Source organism: Hyaena hyaena, unplaced genomic scaffold (genome assembly GCF_003009895.1).
Source record: "Hyaena hyaena isolate Hyena2069 unplaced genomic scaffold, ASM300989v1 scaffold_155, whole genome shotgun sequence".
NCBI lineage: Eukaryota > Metazoa > Chordata > Mammalia > Carnivora > Hyaenidae > Hyaena > Hyaena hyaena.
In genome coordinates, this window is record NW_024080787.1 from 2,421,946 (window position 1) to 2,448,048 (window position 26,103).

At 48.1% G+C, this 26,103-nt stretch overlaps 1 protein-coding gene across 1 annotated transcript in view; it reads left to right on the forward strand.

Annotated features, from left to right (window-relative positions):
- The window catches only part of ADCY9 (adenylate cyclase 9), a 120,504-nt gene that overhangs the window by 82,894 nt on the left and 11,507 nt on the right, over positions 1 to 26,103 (forward strand). The window contains exons 3-9 of the mRNA XM_039239300.1: positions 3,392 to 3,582; positions 14,212 to 14,316; positions 15,190 to 15,407; positions 19,354 to 19,456; positions 20,348 to 20,556; positions 22,969 to 23,128; positions 24,010 to 24,158. Coding sequence (XP_039095231.1) covers positions 3,392 to 3,582; positions 14,212 to 14,316; positions 15,190 to 15,407; positions 19,354 to 19,456; positions 20,348 to 20,556; positions 22,969 to 23,128; positions 24,010 to 24,158 — 1,135 coding nt within the window. The remainder of the gene's footprint in view (positions 1 to 3,391; positions 3,583 to 14,211; positions 14,317 to 15,189; positions 15,408 to 19,353; positions 19,457 to 20,347; positions 20,557 to 22,968; positions 23,129 to 24,009; positions 24,159 to 26,103) is intronic.

A 26,103-nucleotide genomic window follows, 5' to 3' on the forward strand; every position in this document is an offset into this window, starting at 1 on the left:
TCCCCTTCACTTGCTCTTGCAGGTCTGGGGCTGCGTGGTGGGGGATGCGCGGTCACCTGACTGGGGACTCATCCTGGGGTTGAAAGAACCCAGAGCAGGGCCTCTCTGGCCACCCTGGCTTTGCCCTCCCTGGGGAAGCCTCACCCCCAGGGAGCGGCAGCCTGAGGCAGGGGAGTGCTGAGATGCCAGCATCTTGCAGGGAACGCTCTTCTAAGGTCATGGTCAGCTACAGACATAACAGAAGACCTCTCTCTGCTGTGGTAGCTCCTCACGCCCTACCTTCCTCCTCCCTCCTCCTGCCCCCCTCCCCCCCCCATGGCCCTCTGCAGCAGCACCGAGTGCCTGCCCTCCCAGCTCTTCCCCACCTGCTGCCCCGATGTCTGCTGTGCAGTCAGGGGAGAGCCCATTAGAGCAGCCCCAGGGAACGGGCCTTTCCAAGCTCTACCAGCATGGAGACCCCATGACAGGTCAGAAGTAGAACTTTCTCTGGTTAGCTCACAGAGGTTGTGGTTTTGTTTTTTGTTTTGTCTTAATTTTTTTTGTTTATTCATTTATTTTGAGAGAGAATACAAGCAGGGAAGGGGCAGAGAGAGAGGGAGAGAGAATCCCAAGCAGTCTCTGTCCTGTCAGTGAGGAGCCGAGCCAGACATGGGGCTTCATCCCATGAACCGTGAGATCAAAACCTAAGGCACAATGAAGAGTCTGATGCTTAACTGGCTGAGCCACTCAGACACCCCAGAGATTCTTTGACTCTCCCAAAGCAAAATGGCATGTGGGCTCAGTGTCATCTGTGATGGAGCTGGAGGAATTCATACACATGTGCTTTTACTCCTCTGTCAAATTCTGGTTCATGCTTCCGTTTCTTTATTTCTTTTCTTTCTTGCTTTCTTTTCTTTTCTTTCTTTTCTTTTCTTCTCTTTTCTTTTAGTTCATGCTTCTTTTTAAAGTTTGTAAATGTATTTTGTTATGAATGTGATTGATCCTGGACATTGTGTGTTTTTGTTGAAGAAAAAAACATCCGGAAGTTCAGACCTTAGTTAAGAGTGAGCATTTTTTTGGTCCGACTTCAACTCAGGTCATGATCTCACGGTTCGTGGGTTGGAGCCCTGCATCGGGCTCTGTACTGACAGCCAGCTCAGAACCTGGAGCTGTTTCGGATTCTATATTTCCCTCTCTCTGACCCTCCCCTGCTCATGCTGTCTCTCTCTCTCCGAAATAAATAAAACATTAAAAAAAAAAAAGAGTGAGCATTTTAGGGTCTCCTTTGGGGTCACTGCCTGAAGTTACTTATCTCAGGCTTTGGATTCCTGCCTGTGACCTGGCTGTGTGCTGGGATTTCTCTAGGTGTTTCCAGGGCTCATGTAAATTCTGAGTCTCAGAACAGGTGACTTGAAAACACCACATAGTATTTTTATCAGAGGGTAGGTAGACAAAGATGGAGTGAATGGTGAAATGGCGGCCTAACCATGAAATGATGAAGGACAATTGATTCAGTAATCTCTAGGTTATTGAATTAATTTTTAAAAAGTATTTATTTATTTATTTATTTACTTACCTACTTACTTATTTTAGAGGGTGAAAGAGAGTGCAAGCCAGGGAGAGAAGTAGAGGGAGAGAGAGACTCTCAAACAGGCTCCATCCTTGGTGGGGATCCCATTGCGGGGCTCTATTCTACAACCCTGGGATCATCACCTCTGCCAAAATTGAGTTGGATGCTCAACCAGCTGAGCCACCCAGGTGCCCCCACTAATTATTTTTATTTGTTAATGTTTATTCTTTTTGAGAGAGAGAGAGAGAGCAAGCAAGCATGAGCAGGGGAGGGGCAAAGAGAAAGGGAGACAGAATCCAAAGCAGGCTCCAGGCTCTGAGCTGTCAGCACAGAGCCTGACACGGGGCTCGCATCCACGTGTAAGCCAAAGTCAGATGCTTAACTGAGCCACCCAGGTGCCACCCAGCTAATTTTCTTTAAAAGTAATCTCTACCTCCATTGTGGGGCTTGAAGTCACAACCCCAACATCAAGAGTCACATGCTCTACTGACTAAGCCAGCCATATGTTGCCCCCACTTTCTTTAAGTAATTAAATAGTTTGAAAGCATTTATTAAAATGTACTGAATGTAAGTACCTGTGTGGGTTTAAGAGTGTAGACACTTCACCTCTTGATCAAATCTTTGCATAGTGCCTTTCCATTATCATCTTCTGCTGGAGCTTAAAACTCTCCCAGACAGGGACCTGGTCTGTTCCTGATTTTATTCTCTAGGTACAGCGTACCCTACTCCTACAACAAATGGATTTTGAACAAATTACATACATTTCCCACTCCTTTTAACAAATTTGCAGTCTCGTTAAATTTCAGTAAGGACTAACAGTGGATTCATTTAAATAAAGTTTGCTTCCTTTTCAGAAATTGCTTGAGTTCTGTCTGCTCCTTAGTATTTTCCCAGCAGATAGTTCTTCTGAATACCTGGAGCAGGGAGCTACCTGCCCGTTAGAGCTACTTCATAGCGTGGCATACGTTTGTGTGTTATTTCAGTCTGTAATGAGAATTGTAAAGATGTCAGTTAATTGTCCATTTAACTGACTTTTTTTTTAATGATGATTTTGTGAGAGAATTACATTCTCATGGAGTACAGCCTGACAGAGCTGCATGTTCTAGATCCAACAGAAGACTGATACTTGATAATCTGAATCAAGGGTGGTTTTAGTTACCCTCGTTGGTGCACATTATGGTCTCACTTTTCATGGCAGGTTTGCAATCCTGACATGATAAAACGGTCCATATTCTAGATAACCCTTACATAGAAACCAATCAAACAAGTGTGTAGGGTGGACTGTCAGTCCGCTCGGCTGCCGTCATAAAGCGGTCATGTGACCCTTTCATGAAGGAACTTTTTTTTTTTTTAAATGTTTTTTATTTATTTCTAAGAGAGAGAGAGACAGCGTGAGCAGGGGAGGATTAGAGAGAGAGGGAGTCACAGAATGAAACAGGCTCCAGGCTCTGAGCTGGCAGTCAGCACAGAGCCCGACGCGGGGCTCGAACCCACGAACCGCGAGATCATGACCCAAGCGAAAGTCGGATGCTTAACCGACTAAGCCACCCAGGCGCCCCATGAAGGAACTTTTTAATGCTCGTTTCAGCCCCCAAGGGGAAATGCCCAGCCAAAGTTCAAAGACAACGTGATATAAGTAAGTGGTGTGTCTTGGAGGCAAACGTTCTCCCTGGAGTCAGTGCGTCTCTGAAAAGATCACGAAAATCAGTAGTAAAATATGACATTCATATTTTCACTTTACTCTCCACTTTTCAGGAGCATGTCCTGCATAGAGAGCAAGATCGAGCTGCGTTTCAACCAACGGTGGTTTCCATCTGTGCTGATTGTAATTTTTATCCATAGGTTTGAAGACATACCTGATAGCGGGTCAGAGAGCGAAGGAGTCTCATTGCAGCTGTTCAGAGGCCTTGCTTTCTGGCTTTGAGGTCATTGACGGCTCGCGGGTGTCCTCAGGCCCTAGGGGACAGGGGACAGCATCGCCAGGGAGTGTCAGTGACTTGGCGCAGACTGTCAAAACCTTTGATAACCTTAAGGTTAGTTTTTTTTTTTTTCCTACTTCTTAAACTTTGTATTAATTCTGCAGTAGAACATGTGAAATGATAAGCAGCCTTTGGGTCTGTGGCAGACGACATGGAATGCCCTGCAATTTGGTTTTTGTGATTTTTAAATTTAGTCTGAAGTCACCAGCATTTTGCATTTTTTAATATCTTTGCTTTTTTGACATATTACGCACCTCCATTTTCTTTCTACGCTGCATCAATTTGCTTCTTACTCGAGTTGTTATTTTCTTTTTCTGAGACCTATGCTGTCTTCTGGAATATCTGAAAGCTAATGATAAACAACAGTAAAGGGGATTCTTCTCACATCTTCCTTGTAGAGCTAGTTTGTATCCCACTGCAGACACTGTTTTCTCAAGTGCTCCTCTGTCTCTCGAAATCCAGTGTCTGAGGATTATTTTAACTTTTGTTGCTATGGGTGAATCTTGTGGCGTATCTCACCTTCAGAGTGCAGGCTTGCCAGGAACGTTATAATATTTCACTGTTGGAATAGAGCCCTCTTGGCAGCTGTCCAGAAGTGCCCGTTTCTGTCATAATAAACTACCCCGGGATTAACGTGGCGGATGGACCGTGGGCATTTGAAACCATTCCAGCTTATAAACTGCTCCTCAGCTTCCACATTTCATTTCATTTTCCCTACTGGTATCTCTGGTTCATTTACAGCTGAAATATTTTCGGTTTCCATTTAAAAAAAAGAAGGAGAGAGAGAGGGAGGGAGAGAACGAGAGGGAGGGAGAGAGAGAGAGGGAGGGAGGGAAGAAGAGAGAGGGAGAGGGGGAGGGAGGGAGGGAGAGAGAGAGAGGCACTGATAACAGTTGCACCTCACTGTGTAGTTGTACCCTCAAACAGGTCAGGATGATGGCCTGGTGCTATGGCTTTAATCCAGTGTGTCCCTGCTCGTCCACGTTCACTTAGTGCTTTGAGAGCTAATTCCGAGGGGACTACAATGTGGGCGTCCAGGTCCTTTCCCTCTGCCAGAATCCCTAGTCCCTGCCATCCAGTTATGTTGTGTGATTGTTGTGCTCAGTGTTATTAACAGTACTCTGGTATCATTTTTCTTGTGTGCTTTGTTAAGTTAACGCGGGGTTTTCCATCCACAGCAGTGGGAACATTTCGGGCCATCTTGTGCCCATGGGATGTTGAGCAGCATCCCTGGCCTTCACCCACCACATGCCAGGAGCGCCCTCTCCTCCCATTATGGTGACCAGAATGTCAGACAGTGCCCAGTGACCCCTGAGGGGTGAGGGAGGGTGAAATCCCCTCTGGATGAGGACCCGTGGGGTAGGGTGTGAGACCCGACCCTTCCCCGGATGCTCTGGCACGTGTGTGACAGCTAATGTATCCAATATTTCCTTAATGCCTGCACACTTTGAAGATAGCCTCTTTGTGTGGGGCGATGATTTGCAGCAGTCAGAAAGGAGAGCTTCAGCTCATGGGCCGTCCCTGCATGCAAGAAGGGGGGAGAATTTGAGAACACGGTTTTCCAAGTACAGTTTCATTATTTGGAGAGAAATTATTTCCTCCAGGCTTCAAACTGAACCGCACTTAAATAGACCAATAGAACTCAGTTCCAAAAATGCATTATTTGTTGTGTTTGCCTGATGTGTTAGATTATGTGTACGTGTGTTTCTATCCATAGCACATAACTTCCAGTTTTAGCAACAGCGATTCACTGCTAAATTACCCTAAAAAGGTTTTCTCTTATCCCAAAAGAACGTTTCTTGTTCTAGTTATATGTATATAGTTACAGTTAGGGATTTAAGTATCTTTATTTTTTAAATCTGGATAGACAAAAACTACTTAGCGTATTCTGTTGCTGTGTATAAATTTTCCAAATAATCATTGAAAGTCTTCTGAAAATCTTGTGATCTATTAACCTTGTCTGACAAAGGGAATTTGGGTGGGGGCAGGGGGAGATCTCTGTGCCCCTTCCAGGAAGGAAGGGCGGACCAGCTGGATCTTGAAGTGTAACTTCAGGACATGTTGATGGTGCAGACAGGGTGACGGCGTCTGAGTCGAGGGCGGTCCACGCTCCGTGTGGAGAGGGGGACAGCGCAGTCTCCCCTCCAGGCCTTGCCGCTCTGGGCCCGCGGGGCACAGTGTCGCCCCGCTGCTTCGGGTTGTGTGGGATCATGGGAGAGCAGGCCTCTGTGAGTGCCTTGCAAACAGTGAGCGCTGGGTGCCTGAGGGAGTCCTTAGAATGATCGTCCCCGAGCCAAAGGACAGAACACTGAGGTCGGCTTGAAGGATTATATACATTCTAATAGAACATATAAGGCCTTCCCTAGAATAAGTTTTTGCACAACAGAAAAAATACCAGCTGCTCGCTCATAGGTTCTTGGGGCGGGTTTGCCCCGCACACCAGTCGGTACCTCACACGCGTCGTTGGTTTGTTGACTTACGTGGTCTGCACTACGGTCGGGTTTTCTGTTTAGCTGGAAGCACTCGCTGGTTCTTCCTCCTCCTTTGCCGGGGTGTCGACTCTCCCTGCGAGTGCACTTCTTCCCTACGTGGCCGCTGCCGCCTCCTCCAGTGAGCGGCAGCCCCCGTGTAGGTTTCTGTCACCGTCCCTGCATCTCCCTGCCCGGCGTGGGAAGCCCCGGCTCGCTGGAGGGGCCTGTGCCCAGGCAGTATGTCCTTTGAAAGTACCTTCCCTCAAGCAGTGGTTTCTCAGGCCAGAAATAGGCGTCAGGTATGCAACGGCGTTCTGTGGTCACGTAAACCTGCACGTGACAGAAAGGGTCTCTGTTCCCCAGGGCTGCTTGGAGCCTCCAGTGCTCACAGCCACGTTAGGGCCTCCAGAGAGTGATGCGGAGGCTGTGCTCTCAGGCCTTCGTGACCACAGACTTTTTTCAGGCCACACTTTTGGGAGGAATGACTATCTAGTGAGAGGAGTTTCATGAAGGAACCAAGAAATTGGGGAAGGGTGTTGAGCCTTCCTCAAGTGAAAGCACGCACCTGTCACCCGCGGTGCTCCTCATGTCCCTTCCCTCTGGGCTTCTCTTCCTCGCCCCGGGTGACAGAACCACAGCTTCCTGTAGCCCCCCTGGCTAACAGTGCTTTCTCCCCATCTCCAAATCCATGGCCCTTCCAGCTGTAACCTTCCTGTTTACTTGTCTCTTGGGCAGCTTCCTGTGAGTTCTCTGAATGCAGGAGGGCCCCGAGTGTCAAGTAACTTGTGCTTTTCCCAGGTGTGCAGTCAGGCATGTGGTAGATAATTATAATTTTCTTTTGGCTTAAGTTTTTAATTCTTTTTTAAAGTTTATTTATTTGAGAGAGAGCACACGACGAGGGGAGGGGCAGAGAGAGAGGGAGACAGAGGATCCCAAGCAGACCCTTCGCTGTCAGCACAAAGCCCCATGTGGGGCTTGAACTCAAGAATTGTGAGATCATGACCTGAGCTGAAATCAAGAGTCAGTTGCTTAAATGACAGCCACCCAGGTGCCCCAAGTTTTTAATTCTTGAATGAGACACAGAGAGCTGTAGCTCTGCGGAGCGGGGCCAAGTAGGACCGCACTGGGAAGCCCGGGCAGGACTGAATAGACGAAGGACAAGAGGGGACAGATCACTGCTTGGAATTGCCCCAAGGAGTCACTGACTCTCTGAGGAAGGTCTTCCCTTCTCTGTATGTTCCTACTTGAGGGAGGATCTTCACATTTCACCGTAGGGGATGTAAGCATGTCACAAATGTGACATCGGAGCAGGAGCACCTTGGCCTGTTCAGTGTGACCTGAGCTCTGCACTGGATGTCTCCTACTCCTTCTCCATGAATGCCGTGGATGATGGATGGATTGAGACTACACATGACAATAAAAATAGCTGCTCTGACGTCTTCGCAAAGAACAAAAAAACGAAAATCAAAATGTGGATGGTTTTTTATCACATCAGTCTTAACTAGTGAACTGCATGAGCTGTGAGAGCATCTTAGTGTATCTCTGAAGGCCCTCGCTGGAAAGACATGTGCTCGGCTGGTCTCTGTGAATTTAACCTTAATCTGTTATTTAGAACCCTGGGGCTGGGGCTGCATGCTCATGGGCATTTCTGCGTGTTCACAGTCAGTAATGAGGCTGACGATGTGAATTTGCCTACGTGGGGGCACTTCAGGGAGGATCTGCCCTGTTTTCAAAAGGGTAATACTTTCCCTTTGAGGTCACTAGCTCCAGGGCCCATCCTTCTGTGGCAGTCAGTGAGACTTTTTTAATGACTCTAAATAAATGATCACTCTTTTATGTCCTTATTGTTTGTAATCATTATGAATAGGCTCCATGGGCTCAGTGTGAGGTAACAGCTAGCCTGTTAGATCATTCTAGAGATGGAACAGGTAGTATCTGTCTATCTATAGTTTGGACACTACGTATTTATTATAAATGGTGGTTTAATTGGTAGTGGTGATGGTTGCACAATTTTGTGAATATACTAAAATCCACTGAAATATGTACACTTTAGATGGTATGTAAACCCTGTCTCCATAAAACTCATAAAAATAAATAGTAGTCTGACCCCAAAATGTGAATATGAAGTAAGTTTTTTTCAAAAAAAGATGTCAGGTTGTGTCTACATTTCCAGTCATGCGTGTTTCCTTCCATCAGGGGGAAACCTGTCCCATGGAGGTTGGCAGCTCTTCCTCACAGAAGAGGTCCAGCTGAGGGAGAGAGAGAGAGCCATCACTGGGACACCGCCCTAGTATTTGCTGCAGGCAGGGTCCCTCAGTGAGCTCTAAAATTAGTGGGTGGGTGTTTAAGGAGAAACAGGATATTTGCACAGCCTCCAAGCACCTCCACCCCCAATATTTATTGATTACAAAGAGAAGAATCGTAACTCCATGGTGGAAAACCTGGTGGGCCCTGCCTCACTGATTGAGGAAGCCTGGCATCCCTATTAATAAGGCTCTCAGTGTCATGTGCATGCCCCCTGCCCCGCACCCCGCCCCCTCCTCCCGCCATGTGATGTACTGACAAGGGCACATCACCTCTGCGGGGTTCTTCTCCCAAATCTTAAAGCTTGGCCAACATGTGAGACTGCACCAGACAAGTGCAGATTCAAGGCCAGTCTGCAGAACACCTGACACCTGACCGGGACACTACAGGAGGGACAAGCCACCAAAGATGAGGAAAGACCAAGAACCTGTCACTGGCTGGAGGAGATAAGAAGATGCCAAATGCAGTGTGGGATCCCAGAACAGAAACTGGACACTCAGGGGAAAGCTGGGAAATCTGAGTTCTGTTGCACCATTAGTTCCTTAGTCTTGATGAGCGCTCTGTGGTTGCTGTGAGGTGTGGACATCCACGGAAGCGGGGGATGGACACATGTGTGTGTGGGGGGGACAGACGGGGATGGACATGTGGCAGGCAGCTCTCTAAACTGTCTTTCCCACTGTGCATAAGTCTGTTGTTTCATGATGTAAACGTCTAATGTATGTGTACTAACTTTTTACCATAGCTGTGTTATTGTAATCATACTATGTAATATACGTATATAATGTTGATTGTATTTCTGTGAGATGTCACAGATGAATTGAACTGGAAGATGTATCCAGCGCCATTTAACTGGTATCATCAGGTAGTGAAATACTGCAGGTAAATGAGATTTCCCCAAATAACCAAATATTTTCTTCTTTTGACTTCCTGATGGAATATTTCCACAACACAGTAACCATCTGCTTGCCTTATCAGCCTCCGTTACTGAACCCAGTGGTGGTTTAGGGCTCAGGAATCTGAGCAGGGTTCTGTGACTCCACGCTCCATGGCTCTGAGATCCTGCGTCTGATTTTTACAGGTTTCTGTTTTATTTTGTTGTTTTGCCTCCTGTACTCTCAGACTGTACGTTTTCTGTTCTTAAAGCTTCTGAGATGCCTTTCTTCTTCTGTAACAATTTCTGCTCCTATTTTTCTCTAGTATTTTGTTTGCAGAAATCATCTACGCGGAAGGGTTCATGCGTCTGCTAACCTACTAGCTTAAACGATGCTGCACTGGCCCACCAAGGACAGTAGCAAGCAGGGTGACTTTCTCCTCACTCGGAAGGCCACATCCACAGATAGAGTCCAGGGTGTCGCCACCTGGGCTAAGCTCTCCTCTGTCATTTTCTAACTGGGTAACACTGGGCAAGTCCTTTCTCTTCTCTGCCTCAGTCTCCTCATGTGTAGAATGGAGCTAATCACAGCGTCTGCTTCCCGGGTGCTTCTGAGGACTACAGGCAGAGAGTGCAGACCCTACGTGGGCCTCAGGAAGTCCTCTGTCATTACTGTCACACGTTCCTGTCGGCCACGTTCAGCTTGGGTTTCGAGTTTGGGAGCAAGTGCTGCTTCTCTGGGTCACAGGACAGCTTACTAAACAGTCACACTCAGCCGACCAAGCAGGTGAAGCTAGGGCTTTTCTGATGTTGTTTCCTCTTCGTTTCTCAGAAAAGAGGTTTCCCTCCTCCCTTCCTTGACAGTTATGAAAAAGTACAGCTGTTGGCTTAGAAGTGATGTATCTTGTGAAGAGAGAGAGCCTTGAAGAAAAACCGGTTTTTTACCTCTGTGCCATATATTCTGAACAGAATGGAGCATGTTTGTATTGAAATGTGCGTAAAACAAATGCAAGTGTGCTCTAATGTGTTGGAGAAGTAGTTAAAGTCTCCCCTCCAAAGCCGATGGCCATGCTGGGGCAGGAGCAGACTGCATCTGGGGAAATGTGTGTTCTTGGGTGTTCTCCAAGGGATCTCAGGGTCCCAGGCAACAGCCAGCACACTCTTTGGCCCCTAGAGCCCTCTGTTGGGGGGACTGGAGCTGGTCTTACTCAAGCTTCCCTGGGTGCCAGTTGCCAGTAGTGCCCCTTAAAAGAACTGGGAGGTGGTCCTATCTGCTTAGGTTACTTCAGGGGAGTGAGGCACAGGACAGCAAAGTGCCAGGATTATTCCTGCATCCTCCCTGTGTTAGGAAAGGAGGCCAGAGGACGGCCACATGGGGATCAGGGACCAGGAACCTGCGGTCCGACTCCCCCTGTTGATGAACCATGGTGTCCTCAGAGCAGCCTCGTGATGTATTATGAGGAGTGATTGTCAGGCACACAAGACCCCAGACACTGCGCGGATAAGTATTGTGCATTGCCGTGCCCTCAGCACATAGGGATTCTCAGTCCCGCATCGTTGTATCAGGCTGTCGGACACCTTGCCTCCCAGGGTGGTAAGGTGCCCCCGATAGTTCCCTGAAGTCCGAAATGCTCTTCCCAGTGAGGCTTCTCCACGGGAGAAGATGGGGAGTTTAATGGATGGGGAAACATTTCACAGAGGTATCTGTGCGCTCGGCAAAAACCAGTTGATGAAATGTTCTCACCCAGATTAAAACGAAGCTGAAAAGTCGTTAAAGATTCTGTGGGCAGTGGAGAGGGAGACAAACCCAGCTTCTGTGGCCTCTGCTGCGGGGCCTCCCCGGTGCAGAGGGGGTTCTCACCGCACAGCGGAAGGGAGTGTTGAGATGTGAGGCTGTCTCTATCAGCGTACAGACTTCTCCACGGTTTTTTGCTTCATTTGTTTTAAAGATTTAATCAATAAAATTGCCCCCCCAAAAGCAAAGTAGATGAGGAAGAAATAGAAGGAAAAAAGCCACATTTTCAAAGCGCAGTGAGAGGGTCCTGTGGATCCATATGCTGTAAGTTCCTGGGGTGCTGGTTCTCCCGCCCGCTCCTGGGGTCCACACTCCTGCACGAAGCTGCTGTGGGGGTGCAGAGGAAGTAGCAAGCACTGTTCAGGCCACTGCGAGTCCTGACCGCAGGGCCTGCCGTCTGCTGCTTGACATGCGACTGACAAACCCCCGACCCTCCCAGAGCACAGTCCTAGACCGTTGACAAACATTATGTCTGTGCCTTTGCTCCCAGAGGTTCTTTTGTGGGCAGGCTACCAGACTGAACCTCTGTAGTAGAACATTTTATTACAGGAGGGACTGGGCCACATAGCCTCTATGTCAAAGAGAGGTAGACTTGGGTTGTCCAGATGTCCCAGGCTCCTGAGATCAGCCAGTCTCCATGGACACTCCTGGCCTCCACAGCTTCTTCCAGCCCTTTCGCGGTCACCCTTCAGAGAGTGGGCACCGTTCTGAAGTTGTGTGCCTGCACTGCGTGTCTAGGGACTCCTTCACAAGAGGGTGTGTGCCCTCTGGTGTCCAGTAGGTTTGGTGGTCACCGTTGCCTGTTTGTGGCTCTGAGTGCATAAAGCATCTTTTATGTGTGAAGCCAGGGTGCCATGGGCAATGCCTGAGAAGCACAGGCCCTGTTTTCAAAGTACAGGTTCTGTGCTTGAGGCGAGAAAAGTACTTAGGAACAAACTGATGCCAAGAGACAATGAGGTTGGCTGCCCTGTGACAAGGACATTAAATGACCAGATGTGCTATCTTCAGAACCGGAAGTTTTACTGTTAAGGACCAGCATTTGCTGAGTGCTCACTGACGCCGTAGGCAGAGCCCAGTGTGGTGAGTGCAAGCGCGCTTCCATTCGCTCATGCAGAGTCCTCCTAGCGGGCCAGGATGGGGCCCCTCGTCCTTCTCACCTCTGTTCTGGGAGGTCAGTAGAGGGAGATACGGTCCCATTTTAGAAAGGAGGAAACAGGCTCAGGGATTCCTGTGCATATTACGTGTTAGAACTAGGATTTGGTCCATGACGGAGCCTCCGATCACTGTGTTACACACAGTAATCACTATAGTAACTTCACTAGCTACGATTAGTGTTGTCATGCTACTTCTCTAGCCATGAAGTTAAAAAATGGGCAGAGAGGTAGCTGTTACTATTTCATCGTGTCTTTACATGGTTGGGGAAAGCCCTGGACTCTCAGGGTATGACTCAGGTTAGAGTCTCCCTGACTGTCCCCTGCACCAGATTGTATCCCCTTCTCCCTCTGGGCTGCCAGTGGGCCCTTGCAAAGCCAGTGTTACCCTAAAGAAGCAGCCACCACTGCTGCTTCCAGAGCCACTCACTCCCACCCACCCCCGGGCCCCCAGGGAGCACCCTGGGGAATCCTGCTGGACACCTCAGTGGCCTGCTGTTTTGGTGTGTATATTGTCACTTTGCAAATGAATACAAGCGTTCATACTTGTACATCGCATCAGATTCCCAGATGACACAACTCTTTAGAATCTTTATTTCTTTTATTTAATATAGTAGAGGCCTGAAATCTAACATCAGATGTGATACAAGTCATATCCTTGCCCTTAGACACTAAATGATATTTATTTATTTACTTACTTATTTACTTATGTATGTATGTCTTGAGAGTGTGTGCGTGTGTAGACAGAGAGAATCCCAAGCAGGCTCTGTACTGTCAACACGTGAACCATGAGATCATGATGTGTATGAGTCAGATGCTTAACCTACTGAGCCACCCAGGTGCCCCTAAATGATACTTACTTTAAATTTCTAAAATAACATCTAGGCTTCTATAATGTATTCCAGCATTTAACAGTGCTGATTAGAAATTAGTGCAATTAGAAATTGTTTTGGAGTCCCACTAAATGTGTCCTGCTGCCATTTGCCTTCTCCACTGGCAGCTGTTAGTCACTGTGTTGGTGGTGGCTGCCAGCTCACTGGGTCACGTCCATGGTAAGAGTAAGATGAAGCACTGAATGCCAGGAGCAAGACCAGGCGCCCTGCGTGCTTCCTCACTTAGTTCTTCCCACACACTGTCACCACTCCTGCTTTATAGGTGAGAGAATTGAGGTCCGCAGTCTGAATAGGGATCTCCACACCCTGGTTTGTGAGAAGCAAAGTCGTGCCCTTTCCACTCTGCCTGGCCATGCTAAGCCTCCACTTCTCTCTTCTACATCAGCTAATTGCTCAAGCTTCAGAGATTTCCTGGGTCTATAAACGTGTCCCTCGGACTTTTCAGCCTGTTTTCTACAAACAGCTCACCATCACACAGAGCTTGAGAAACTTGTATAGGCTAGTGGCTGGGTTGTTGGCTTAATAACACACTTATCGAGATACAATTCACATTAACATAAAATGTACCCTTTTAAAGTATACAGTTTGGTGGTTTTTAGTGTACTTGCAAGATTGAGCAACCATCACCACAGTCAATTTTAGAACATTTTCATCACCTCGCAAAAGAAACTTCACATCCATTAGATCACTCCCCATCACTTCCTCCCCTCATCCACCGATCTACTTACCATCACTACAGATTTACCTTTTCTGGACATTGCGTGTACATGGAGTCGTATAATATGTGGTCCTTTGTGTCTGGCTTCTGTCACCTGTCAGTGTTTCCAGGGTTCATCCATGTTGTAGCAGGTGTCAGGGTTTCATTCCTTTGATGGCCCAGTGCTCTTCCAGTCTGCGGATACGCCATGTTTTGCTGATCCTTTCATCCACTGATGGACATTTGAGTTTCTACTTTTTGGCTGTTACGGATAGTGCTGCCCTGAGTGCTCACATACCAATCTGCGTGGACATGTTTCTATTTTTCACTTGGCTAGTTTGTTTTAATTCATGCTCAAGCAGCTCAGTAAGCCTTCTACTTGGTTACAGCCAAGTAACAGCCATTCGGCCTGACAGCTGATTGCATCCATAGACTTGGCTGAATTTTGGGTTTTGGCCGTGCTTTCTCGGGGTGTTCCTACGGTGTGTGTTTTTCTTGTAGACCTGCCCTTCATGCGGAATCATGTTTGCCCCCAAATCAGAAGCTGGTGCAGAAGGAGGAGCCATCCAAAACGGCTGTCAAGAGGAGCATAAAAACAACACCAAGGTAACCAGCTCGTGGCTGTTGTGCCTGTCTGTTCCTCTCCTGGTGCATCCACCCGAAGTGACATGCCTGTCCTGTCAGCTTCTCAGTTCTGAGAATAATTCCCCGTGGGTGACACTATTCTGTACCTTCTCATGCTTTGGGTTTTGAATAGACTAGTCAGATCGGGATGGAGAGTCAGGACTCACCCTCGTGAACTGGAGTAATCACATGCCTCCCTTCGTGGGCAGTCAGAGCTTCAAGACACATGGACTGCGATGGCGAGGGAAGGTCTGTGGGGCACACTGCACATGTGCAGGAGGGGGCTCGGGAGGAGCAGAGATGCACTGTGAAGAGAGCCTTGGGATGGGGGCCTGTGGTGAGGACACTGCCAGAGAGGTCTCACCTGGAGACAGAGTCAGGACCGCAGTGGAAGGGAGAACAAACAGCAAGCCGGGAGCCCTTTGAAGACAGCTTATAAAGGCTGACTCTCTCGGGAGGCCTACGTCGGTTGTTCTCCACCCTCCCCTGGATTGAGCCCCGTACCGTATCCACCACCCCAGCCCCCCGCTTCTCCCACAGACCTCTGCAATGCCGGTTCTGTGGTTAGCAAGCTCCGAGAGCCTCAGCTCTTCCTTGGCCTTCTCTCCGCTCCCTCACTGGTTCTTCCCACCATGTCACTTTCCTGGCTGCCTCGACGACTCCGGGAGGTGTGATTTCACACGATGGGAGGTGGGGAGAAGCGGGTGGGTGGAGAGGCCGAGCGTCAGGTCAGAACAGAGATGTGAGGGTGGTGGTCAGGCGTGCAGCGGGGCCCTCGTGGTTGAGGCCAGGATGGAATAGTGCTGCTGCATGCCTGCACTTCAGCCTCTGTGTCTGCCTCTCGCTCCCCTTTAGGCTCCCGCAGCTCCTAATTCCAAAACTCAAAACGGACTTCTGAGCCCTCCCCAAGAAGAGAAGCTCACCAACAGTCAGACCTCCCTGTGTGAGATCTTACAGGAAAAGGGAAGGTGGGCAGGGGTGAGCTTGGACCAGTCAGCTCTCCTTCCGCTGAGATTCAAGAACATCCGGGAGAAAACAGATGCCCATTTTGTGGATGTCATCAAAGAAGACAGGTAAGAGTCAACCATTCGTTTGAAAGTAAAGGTTTGCAGGTAGAGGTCTCTCCTTTTTCTGAATCCCCTTTTCCCCATGTGTTTGCCCTCCATTGTCAGTATATTACTTTATTTTAAAGTAATTTGAAACTTACAGAAAAGTTGCATGAATAATACAAAGAATTCTCATTCTACTCTTTGGCTGACTTACCAACTTTTAACATTTTATGATGTTTGTTTTATTCTCTCTCTATGAAATTTGTTTTATTTTTTTCTGAACCATTTGGTAGTAAGTTGGATACATCATGCCCTTTGCCCCTAAATTCTCTATTTCCTAAGTACAAAGATGTTGTTTTACATAATCACAGTTCCTAAATTGAGGAAATTTAACATAGATACAGTATTTTATCTAGTTTACAGTTTTTATTCCAGTTTGGCAGAAATTTTGGCCACAGAAATGATGTGTCCTCCCGGGTCCCATCCAGAGGCAAACGTGCCCTTGGTCTTCCGTCAGTGACAGGGATTTTGGGAACCAGGCAGGTGTTGTTGACTTCTCCAATCTGTAGTTATCTTCTCCTTGAGACTAATATGCAGGACTTGCAGATCACACCCACATTCCACTCCTCATCAGACCACCCTAGGTTTCATCTCCATCGATGGTTCTTGCCTGAAATGGTCTTTCCTCCAGTGGTGCAAAATGTCAGCTTCGCTACTTCAGCACCAACTGCACGTCCATCGTTAGGCGCGTGGCGTGCCGCGGTGAAGAGCCCCTCCTCACTTACTACCTTATCCATCCATCCCCTGCCAACCTGGACTCCGGGAGTCCTCTGTGATTTAATAGGATGTAATCCAGCACTGCCCTTACTGCGTGTGATGCTCTAGGTGCCCTGAATCTGCCAGCGAGAGCCCCCCTTCAGCAGGGCACTGTGCCCTTTTGACACGGCCCCATCCTCTGCTTTTCAGAGTTTCTGGCGCCCTGTTCTAGCACAACAGAATATTCCAGGCTCATCTTATATCTTCCCTGACCCTGTGCAGGAATCAGCCATTTCTCCAAAGAGCCTTGGCTCCATTCAGTGAATAATGGTATTTAGATATGTTAGTTGTTAATGTCTCATTTAATGTCCTTGTAGCCAAAGACATACTCCATGTTATTTCAGTCCTTTTACACTTATTGATACTTGTTTTATGGTCTCAAATGGGTCTGTGTTGGTGAATATACCACGTGCACTTGGATAAATTCTGCATTTTTAGGATGTTATGATTCATAAACAAAAGTAGGTCTCAGTGGTTGGCAGTATTAGATCATCTGTGTCTTTACTTTTTGTCTGTTATTCTGTCAGTGTGAAGAGAGGGATTTTTAAATCTCTCACTCTGATTGTGGAATTGTTGGTGTCTCTTTTTAGTCCTGACAGTGTATGTTTCAAGTATTTTCAAGCTCTTTTGTTTTAGGTACGTACTCATTTGTGAGTGTTATAAATTCCTGGTGAATTGGTCCTTTTTGTCATTTTGAAGTGTCCCTCTTTATCCCTAGTAATACTCTGTCTTAAAATCCACTTTATCTGATACTAAAGTGTAGTTAACTGTAGCCTTCTTGTCCTTACTATTGACCTGGTATATCAGTTTCCATAAAAAAATTTCAACCTGTGTCTTTATAGTTGAAGTATGTCTCTTGTGGGTGCTGCTTTTTAAAAATCATTCTAAAAATCTCTGCCCCTTAATTCCATTTTAATATATTTACTGACTTTTTAGCCATACCTCTTTGCATTATTTTATTTTACTTTTTGGTGGTTGCTTTAGGACTTACAGATAGGCATCCTTTAATTTTTATAGCCTTCTTATGGTTAATGTTGTATCATTTCACTTTCTTTTTTTTAAGTTTACTTATTTATTTACATAACTAATCTCTATACCCAACATGAAGCCCAAACTCATGACCCCAAGGTTGAGATTGACATGCTCTTCCAACTGAGCCAGCCAGCCATGTCTACATGTTTCACTTAACATGTAGACATCTTATAGCTGTATAGATTCATTCTCTTCTTCCAACCCCTTATGCTGTAGCTTTTACATGTGTTACATTTACATGCATTATAACCCCAACCTCTAATGCCATCCTCTTGCTAATTTCACACTGGTCTCCATTGATTGCTCTTCTGTTGAGTTTTCCTGTTTCTTTGCATGTTGTATCCTTTGGATTGTGTCGTGCTTAGAAACTCTGGATTCTCTTGTATTATTCTGAAGAGTATCAATTTTTCTTTCTTTCTCCCTCCCCTCCCCTGCTCCCCTTCCCTTCCCCTCCGCTTCCCTTCACCTCCCCTCCCTCCCTTCCTTACTTCTTTCCTTCCACAGGCAGTTAACTTACCTAAACTCAGACACCAAACTTTGTCTCCCCTGGGGTAGGGAGGTGCTCTTTTTTTTTTTTTTTTTAAGCCTAAATGAGGCTGCTCAGAGTCTGCTGTGCATTTGGATATTTCAGGGGTCAGCCAGAGATTTGAGCAGAGCTTATATGGTGAAGTTGGGGGTACCCCTTCTCTATTTTTTTTTCTTTTCCTGGGATTTTCAACTTCATTTTCTCAGCTGTGATCACCCAGACATTATTTCATGATTTTCCAAGCCAACAAGATTGTGGCTTTTCTGAGTTTTAGCCATCCGGCATGTGGTGCTGACTAATGCTGTCTTCAGGCAAAAAAAAAAAAAAAAAAAAAAAAAGGTTAAAAATGGGAAATTAAGCTACTGCTGTTCCCTTCTTCCAAGTGTGACTCTCCTCCATCTTCTACTGCTTTGGTCAATCTCCACTGCCTTCTAGGAGTCATTTTTATAATCTTGTCCCGAGTTCATTGTTGTTATCTGAGAGGGGGTTGGTCCAAAAGGAGTCTCTGTTCCCAGGAGTGGAATTTCCCAGTATTAATTTCAGAGGAACAGCACAGCTTCAGACTGTGTGGATCCTGTCCCTTGACTGCTAAATGTGGCCGATGCACATCATCCTTATAGCCGCTGTGTTGGTTTCTCTCTGTCCACACTTCCTGAGTGGGAGGGAGAACGAGGGTCAGCATTCGGGGTTGGAATTTTCTCTCTTCGGAGTCTGCGAGCATAGTGAGGTCCAGTGCACCTGTCACGGAAGGGGAGCATCAGCTGTGCTGCCGGGACAGGAGGGAGCGTGCCTGTGTGAACCCCACTGTGTGTCAGGCACGCGGGTGGGATTCTGTTTTATCTGATTTAATTACAGAAGTTGTCGTGTGGGGGAGAGGCTACACTCCATGGTTGTATTTGCCTTCTGAAATCATGTCAACATTCTCTTAAATTTATAATAATTTTCTGCAGAATAAAAAGGATTTTACTATTTGCTAGCAACCCACAAAAGAATGAGAGTCACGTAAAGCAGGTTTGATTTCTCTGCTGTTAAAATCCTTGAGCGTTATTTTTCAGGTTTCACACGCAATCTGCATATGGGACAATAACACCCCAGCTACACTAAATGTAAACCATTTTGTGGTAACAGCCTGTCAGCTGTGACAGCCGTAATGACTGTCAGAGCGCTGAACGGCAGGACAGCGGCTCTGAGTGATGTTTGCGTCGGAAGCCTTGGAATCAGCCTAAGTCCTTTCAGCACGGGGATGTCTGCCTCTCCAGAAGCGGTTGTTTCCTAGCACGACAGAGCCGCCTTCTTCCCCAGACACTGGGAGATGTTTCCAGAAGCCGGGTTCTTGTGATGTGTGCTATAATGACAGTGAGCAGCCATTGTTTTTTTTTTTTGGAGAGGAAACACAACATGTGTTTTAGAAACACAAAGCACTTTCCAGACATGTGTCCTAAGGGAGTGGTCCGGCAGGGTCTCTCACATAGTGACTCTCAGACACTGTTTTTGTGACATGTTTGAGGAACGGAATTGAGGCAGTGGATTGCGGTATTCTGATAAAGTCAGTACGATGTGCCCAGCGTTGATCAACACATTTTTCATTTCTTCTAGCCTGATGAAGGATTATTTTTTCAAACCACCCATCAATCTGTTCAGCTTGAACTTCCTGGATCAGGAGCTAGAGCGATCCTACAGGACTAGCTATCAAGAAGAGGTGCGTTTCCCCTCATACTTCTGCGATAGAAATTTGTTTGTGCTGGACAGTTCACTATCAGCTTTGTGCTTTGGCAGCTTTTTTCTCCCCCTTGAGTGACAGGAAACTGAAGGCTACTGCTGATTTCTCTCAGTCTATAAGCCCCAAGGTGCATCTGCATGTGATTTATCCATTCAAGGAGGACACCCCTGATCTTTCCGTGCTCCTTCATTTAGCATTGCAGGCATGTCTTTTCCAGGGCCCCCTGCTCTCTACTGGCTGGCATTGCCCTCGTTTTCTCCCTCCTTCCCTGGACTCCCTAACACTATGGATGTCACTTTATGTTTACCACAACACCCTGATGTTTCAGACCCTGTCCATCCCCACCATTAGCTCCCAGCACCCTGCACAGAACCAGGCCCCGAGCAGGCTCTTAACTGAAGGCCTGAGTATCTTACTATCTGTTGACATGCCCATGCTTTCATCTCCTGTGGGTTCAATCCCTGCCTCTTACTTCTGACATGAAGCCAGCTGTCACACACCCTGAACTTGCGACCCAGCCATTCATTGGAAGTTTCTGAGTAACAGGCTTTATAGACAGAGTCATTGCCTTTGCCATCCATTACCCACCTTTCAGGCTCAGTATGTAATGTGCTTGTGAGAACTTACTGGTTTGTAATTGCTTGCTGTGTGACCTTGGGTAAGTTTCTTAAATGCTCTGTGCCTTAGTGGCCTCGTTGTTAAAAAGGACAGTAGAGATGGTCGCTTAAAAGAACTTAACCACCTGTACGTGCTCCAGGGTGGGCAAGTGCTCAACAAATGTTGGCTGTATTTTCCATTTAAATCCTACTCCGTGGCCATCTGCCGCAGCTCTGGGTCACGCCTCCAGCCTCCCTGCCTTCCCGCACACAGGTCATAAAGAATTCTCCTGTGAAGACTTTTGCCAGTGCCACCTTCAGCTCCCTCCTGGACGTGTTTCTGTCGACAACAGTGTTTCTGATTTTGTCCATCACCTGCTTCCTGAAGTATGGGGCTGCCACTGCGCCTCCCCCGCCTGCCGCCCTGGCAGTGTTCGGTGCCGCGCTGCTGCTGGAGGTGCTGTCCCTCGTGGTCTCCGTCAGGTAAAGGCCCACCTGTGGGCTCTTCTCCAGCCTTTAGCCTTTAGCTCCCTCTGCTGGCCCCATAGTTCATGGCTGCACCGTCAGCTTGCGGCTCGGCTGACCTGCCTCGTCGTCAGAGGCCCCTACAAGCTCTCGTTCTGGGCAGCTGGTCCTCTCCCCTCCCCTCCTCCAGTCCCACTGCACAGCATTCTCTCTTGCAGAACCAGGCCCTCAGCGAGCACCCCACTCCCAACCCCATAGCTTTTTGCTGAGGGCCTTCTCTGGCCGCCGGAGGCCTAGCACTTGACCCTCATGTCTCCTCCAGATTGAGATAACTGCGGGTGCATCCACACTCTCCACCTAGATTCCCCACCCACACTGAGCTGCGTTGTGCGGAGCAAGGGATTCCTCCATACGGACCCTGGAGGTGGGCTCTGCACTCCTTGCTGAGCTGCCTGGGACCCACTCCCAATTCAGCTCTGCTTCTGGGATCCCAGACCAAGGCATCTTCAGGCCCCTGGTTTGTCTTTTCCTTTTTTTTAATCACATACAAGAAATTCACTCATGCAAGTGTACAATTTAGTGATTCCTAATAAACCTACAAGTTGTGCAAATATCACCGTATAATTTTAGAACATTTCTATCACCCCCAAGAAAACCTGGTGTCCATCTGCAGTGAGTCCCCTCACGCTCCCTGCCCTGGGCCCAGGTTTCTGTGTGACACAGGTCCCGGCAGGTAGAGAAGGCTCCTGCTCGCTCAGAGGCTACCATTGTCTCCATGCTTTGTAAAAAGCCCCTTGCACCATTGTTCCCTGTTGCACTGGAGACAGTTCTGTGGGGTCTGGGTTAACCTGGAGACTGCCACGAGCTGCAGGCCACAAAGATGTCAGGCTTGGCTGCACCCCGGTGAGTGCTGGGCCTGTCACACCCACACGCTCTGCAAGCCCCTTCCAATGAGATGGCCGCTGCTCCTGAACAACTGCTGGTGTGACTTTAAAAGTTCACTTCACCCATATCATCAAACCTGGGAGGGGTTGGGGACTTGATGGAGTTCCTTTTGCCACGCAGAGGGCATTTTTAGGGTTCCAGGTCAACAGGGGCCCGTGCTGTGAAATATGCAGGTGCCCCAGGGAGACGGGTCCTGCAGCTGCTCTGGGGGCCGTCCTGCAGTGTGGTCACAGCCTGTCCCTGCAGTCCCCTCGTTTTGTGCTGAGCGCAGACAGGCGTGAGCACAGTGGGTCTCACCCTCAGAGCTCTGCCGTCCTGGGGACCTTCGTGAAGGGCCTGTCGGCCCTGCCTTCTCCCTGTTGGAACTTGGTTCCCTCTGCCTCCTCATGGGGCTTATGTATTCTGCCTTTGAGCATATTTGTGGTTAGTCTTGGAAACATTCCCAGGACTCCATTATCCGTTTGCGTGTCAGGAGGCCAGAACCATCCAGGCCCTAAAAGGGTCAGACAGGGCCTGCCTGCTCCTTGTGGAAAATGGCTGAGATTTGTGGTTTCCTGGTGGAGGTCAAGCGTGGTGCCAGTGGCTGCTGCACTGAGGTGTCCATGACACAAGGTACAGGCACCTGGCTGTGTGACAAAGGCCCTGGAGAGGAACTTGTGGTGTCCGAGCTCAACAGCAGTGCCTGGCCACTCACCCCTCGGCCCCCGCCAGAGGTGAGGACACTGGGTCTGTCCCTTCTCCCCATTGCTAGGCCAGGCTTCAGAGAGAGGGTCTGTGTGCCCACGTCGCCCTCCCAAGCTGAACCCCTGTGCCCCTTTCTCCATCTCCCCCCTGCTGGCATTCAGGTACTGGCCCCTCACTCACCCAAACCACTCTTCCTCCAGAACAGCGGTTCTGAGCCCCACACACTTGCTTCCCCCTCTTTATGAAGGTTCTTTTGTGATGTCCACACCCCATCCTGGAGTACAGCCTACCTACCCACACGCATAGCTCCAGAAGGGTCAGTGAAATGCAGTCACTCCGAGACAAAGGAGAAAGAGCGGGAAAGCCATTCAAGATAAAATACATAAAACACACGGTGCTTCACCTCCTACTCGCCGTGGCAGCACTGCAGGAGGCCGTCACGGAGGCATCAGCCGTGTCCTCAGGTGCACGATGGCCCTGAATGGACCGCCACCGGTGTGCGGGTGTGGTGGCGCGGTGCTGTGAGCTGGCTTGCAGCTGATTTCTGAACTGCTGACTGAGCCACACTGAGGGCCCCCAAAAACGCAAAGGGCACATCACATTTTAGTTCATTCTTGAAAAATCACTGTGCATTAGTACCACCCAGAAAGCACTTTCTGTTTAAACGAGATGTAACTAGGCTGTAGGCTGAGAGCAGCAGCACAGGTGAGACTCAGCCGCTTGGCTGCCTGTGGGTCCCCCGCCCTCATCCTCCCCTGCAGGCTGACCCACCCGCAGACACCCCTTTCCTCCTCATGCCAGGATGGTGTTTTTCCTGGAGGATGTGATGGCTTGTACCAAGCGCCTGCTGGAGCGCATAGCCGGCTGGCTCCCACGCCATTTCATCGGGGCCATCCTGGTGTCACTCCCTGCCCTCGCCGTGTATTCACACGTCACCTCCGAATTTGACACCGACATACACGTAAGTAAAGCCCTAGTGACTATTTCTGGGCTCTTTTGGACTCCCTCGTCTTTTTTTTTTTTTTAATAACCCTGATGACTTGGGACAGCAATTTAAAAGGTGAAAGATTTATGCGATCTGAAGAGAAACCAGTATTGGGACAGCAATTTAAATATAGGCCTCTAGGGAGGGACAAACTCTTTGTCACCACCTTGAGTTTTTCCTCTTTAAAATACTTGCCTGAAGCAGGCAGGGAGGTGAGCGTGTACCCTGTCACTGACCACAGTCAAGAGGGGCGGGTACTCAGCCGCCCTGCCCAGTCGACACGTGCCCTCTCCAGCCTCACCTGCTGTTTGCCGAGCTCCAGATGAGCTGTTTCCGAAGTAGCATCGGCCCTGCGTTTCCAGTCAGTACAGGATAACGTGCTCGTCTGTGGCACCGGCACAGCTGCGTGACTAGCCCCTGGATTGGCTGCTGTTGGTTAGGGAGGAGCTTCCTGGTTAGACCCCACAAGGAGTGAATTAATGCCCTTGTGGAAGGGTATGTTTTTGGTGAAAGCCAGTGTAACCCGAGCTGCCAAATTCTGTTGGCACGTAGTGTGATGCCCAAAGGAAGGCTTCATTGGATAGCCACTTACATGGCGGTGGTTTTCAGACTGGTGGCCTGCCTTCCTTTTCCTCCAGCATGACACAGGCCAATTTCACACATCTGGTCGAGAACTCTGGTGCCAGCAGAGCCTAAAGCTCTGGGCAATCAGCGCAATGGTGTGTGATCTGTCCTTGAAACTTAGCGATACTGTGGCATTTTTATATTGAAAGATAAGTGAGTGAATCCTTTGGCGTCAGTACGGGATTGAGGCGAGGGCAGGGCAGGTCCCTAACCGCGCCGGCCCCTTGTTGCAGTTCACCGTGTTCACGGGCTCTGCCGTCCTGACCGCCGTCGTGCACTACTGTAACTTCTGCCAGCTCAGCTCCTGGATGAGATCCTCCTTAGCCACCGTCGTCGGGGCTGGGCCGCTGCTCCTGCTCTACATCTCCCTGTGCCCAGACAGGTATGTCCACCACCACGGTCTGAGTCCAGCACCCTCTGGGTGGGACTACTTTCCCAACCTTACCTGTGTCTTTCACATGCGCCCTGATGCCCCTTCCCTCCACTCTAACACATACTGTCACAGCACAACAGCTTTCACCATGCACAGCATGCCCCAAGACTGATATGCACAAGAAAGAAAAGTTAATTTTTGGCAATGTGGTATGTATTTGCATATCGACATCCTTGGGTGACTACCCCCACCCTAGAAGGACATAACGCAGTAGGCTCGTGCTTGAACTTACTTACACTGGAGAAGTAGGACCAGAGGCCATTGGATATGAGCCCGTCAAGAAAATGAAGGAATAGAGGAATAGGTAGACACAAGAATGCAAAGAGGAGGCTGGTTCCAACCTCATTTGAGTAGGGGTAATGTACTCAGTCTGCAGGCTGCTGAAGGAGAGGAAGTGAGGGGGTATGGTGCTCTTGCAGGTGACCTGGGCCTTATTTATGTATATTGACTCACTGTTGTGACACATGTGTCATGACATGAAATGGAGTACTGACCAGTCACTGGAAATATATCTTTAGTCTTGAAATCCTTCCACATTTGAAGAATACTTTCATTCCCTGGTATTCAAATGGGCTTCAAAACCCTATCAGTGGTAGGTTCCAAGGAATAGATCAGACAGTGTGGGAAAAGAAAGAGGAGCTATGTGGAAGACCCCGGGGACAATTCAGTCCCCTGATCGGTTCTTGCCGTCATGCTACAAAAAATTAACAAATAGAAATTTATAGGATGGCACTGACTTGTGCTGTATTTAAAACACTCTAGGTTAATGAAATCCAGTAAGATCCCTGTCTTTTGTGTATCCTACTAACTGCATAATGTTTGATTCTTCATGTGTTAAGAACAAGTCTCCTATTGATTGTTGTACATTTGCAGCTGGTTTTGTGGCTATTAGTCTATTTCAACTAGGTGTGTAGTTAGAAAAATAGTGTTGCCTTGGGTAGCAGAATGCTCACAGTGACTAATTCAGAAATTTCAGGATAAGGTCTTTTTTAAAAAAAATTTTAAGTGTTTCTTTCTTAAGAGAGAGAGCATGCCAGGAGGGGTGGGACAGAGAAGTCACAGAACTGGAAGCAGCTCCAGGCTCTGAGCTGTCAGCACAGAGCCTGACGTGGGGCTCAAACTCATGAACCATGAGATCATGACCTGAGCTGAAGTTGGTTGCTACTGACTGAGCCACCCAGGCGCCCCTAGAATAATATGTTAAAGCCATTAAGCATTAAACTTCTTCTAAATATTGGACTTTCTTTGGCAACTGCTTAAAAAAACATTTTACTCTTAGCATGTATTAAAGAACCACTTTTTAATAATTACAGTGGGTTTAGGCTAGCGGGATATTTCAAAGTTCCACAGGGCATTCCTTCACTCTGCTTTGCAGGATAGCTAACATTCCTGGCTCCTCAGATTACTAGGACAACCAGAGGGAGCCCCAACAGTTTCAAAATGCCCCCTAGGAATGGCATTATTGTTGCTGAGAATCATTGCTGTAATAAGTTCGGAAGTAGAAAATGAGCTAGTTTGTTGCAATAGCAGATGAAACCGCCGTAATGTGTCTGTGGACGTGAGCAAAGCTGTGGTCGGTAATGGACAGAGTGAGCCCCCTTCTCCTCAGTTTAGTTAATAAAATAATGACGACATGAAAAACACTCAAGTTCTCTGCAAATTAAGATCAAAAGGGACTTTTAAGTAAAGCTTTCCTTCAGCATTTGAAAGGAAACTTTAATGAATAGTTAAATTACTTTAGGCAGAACAGAGTGTACATTTTCCTTTCTGAAGGTATAGCCATCTGGAATTAGGATCATTATAAAGCTCTTTCCCAAGAGCATGGGATTCATCAGTCTGCCTTTTAACCTTTTAAGAGAACCACCACTGACACCCCATCAGCCGTTCACAGTGT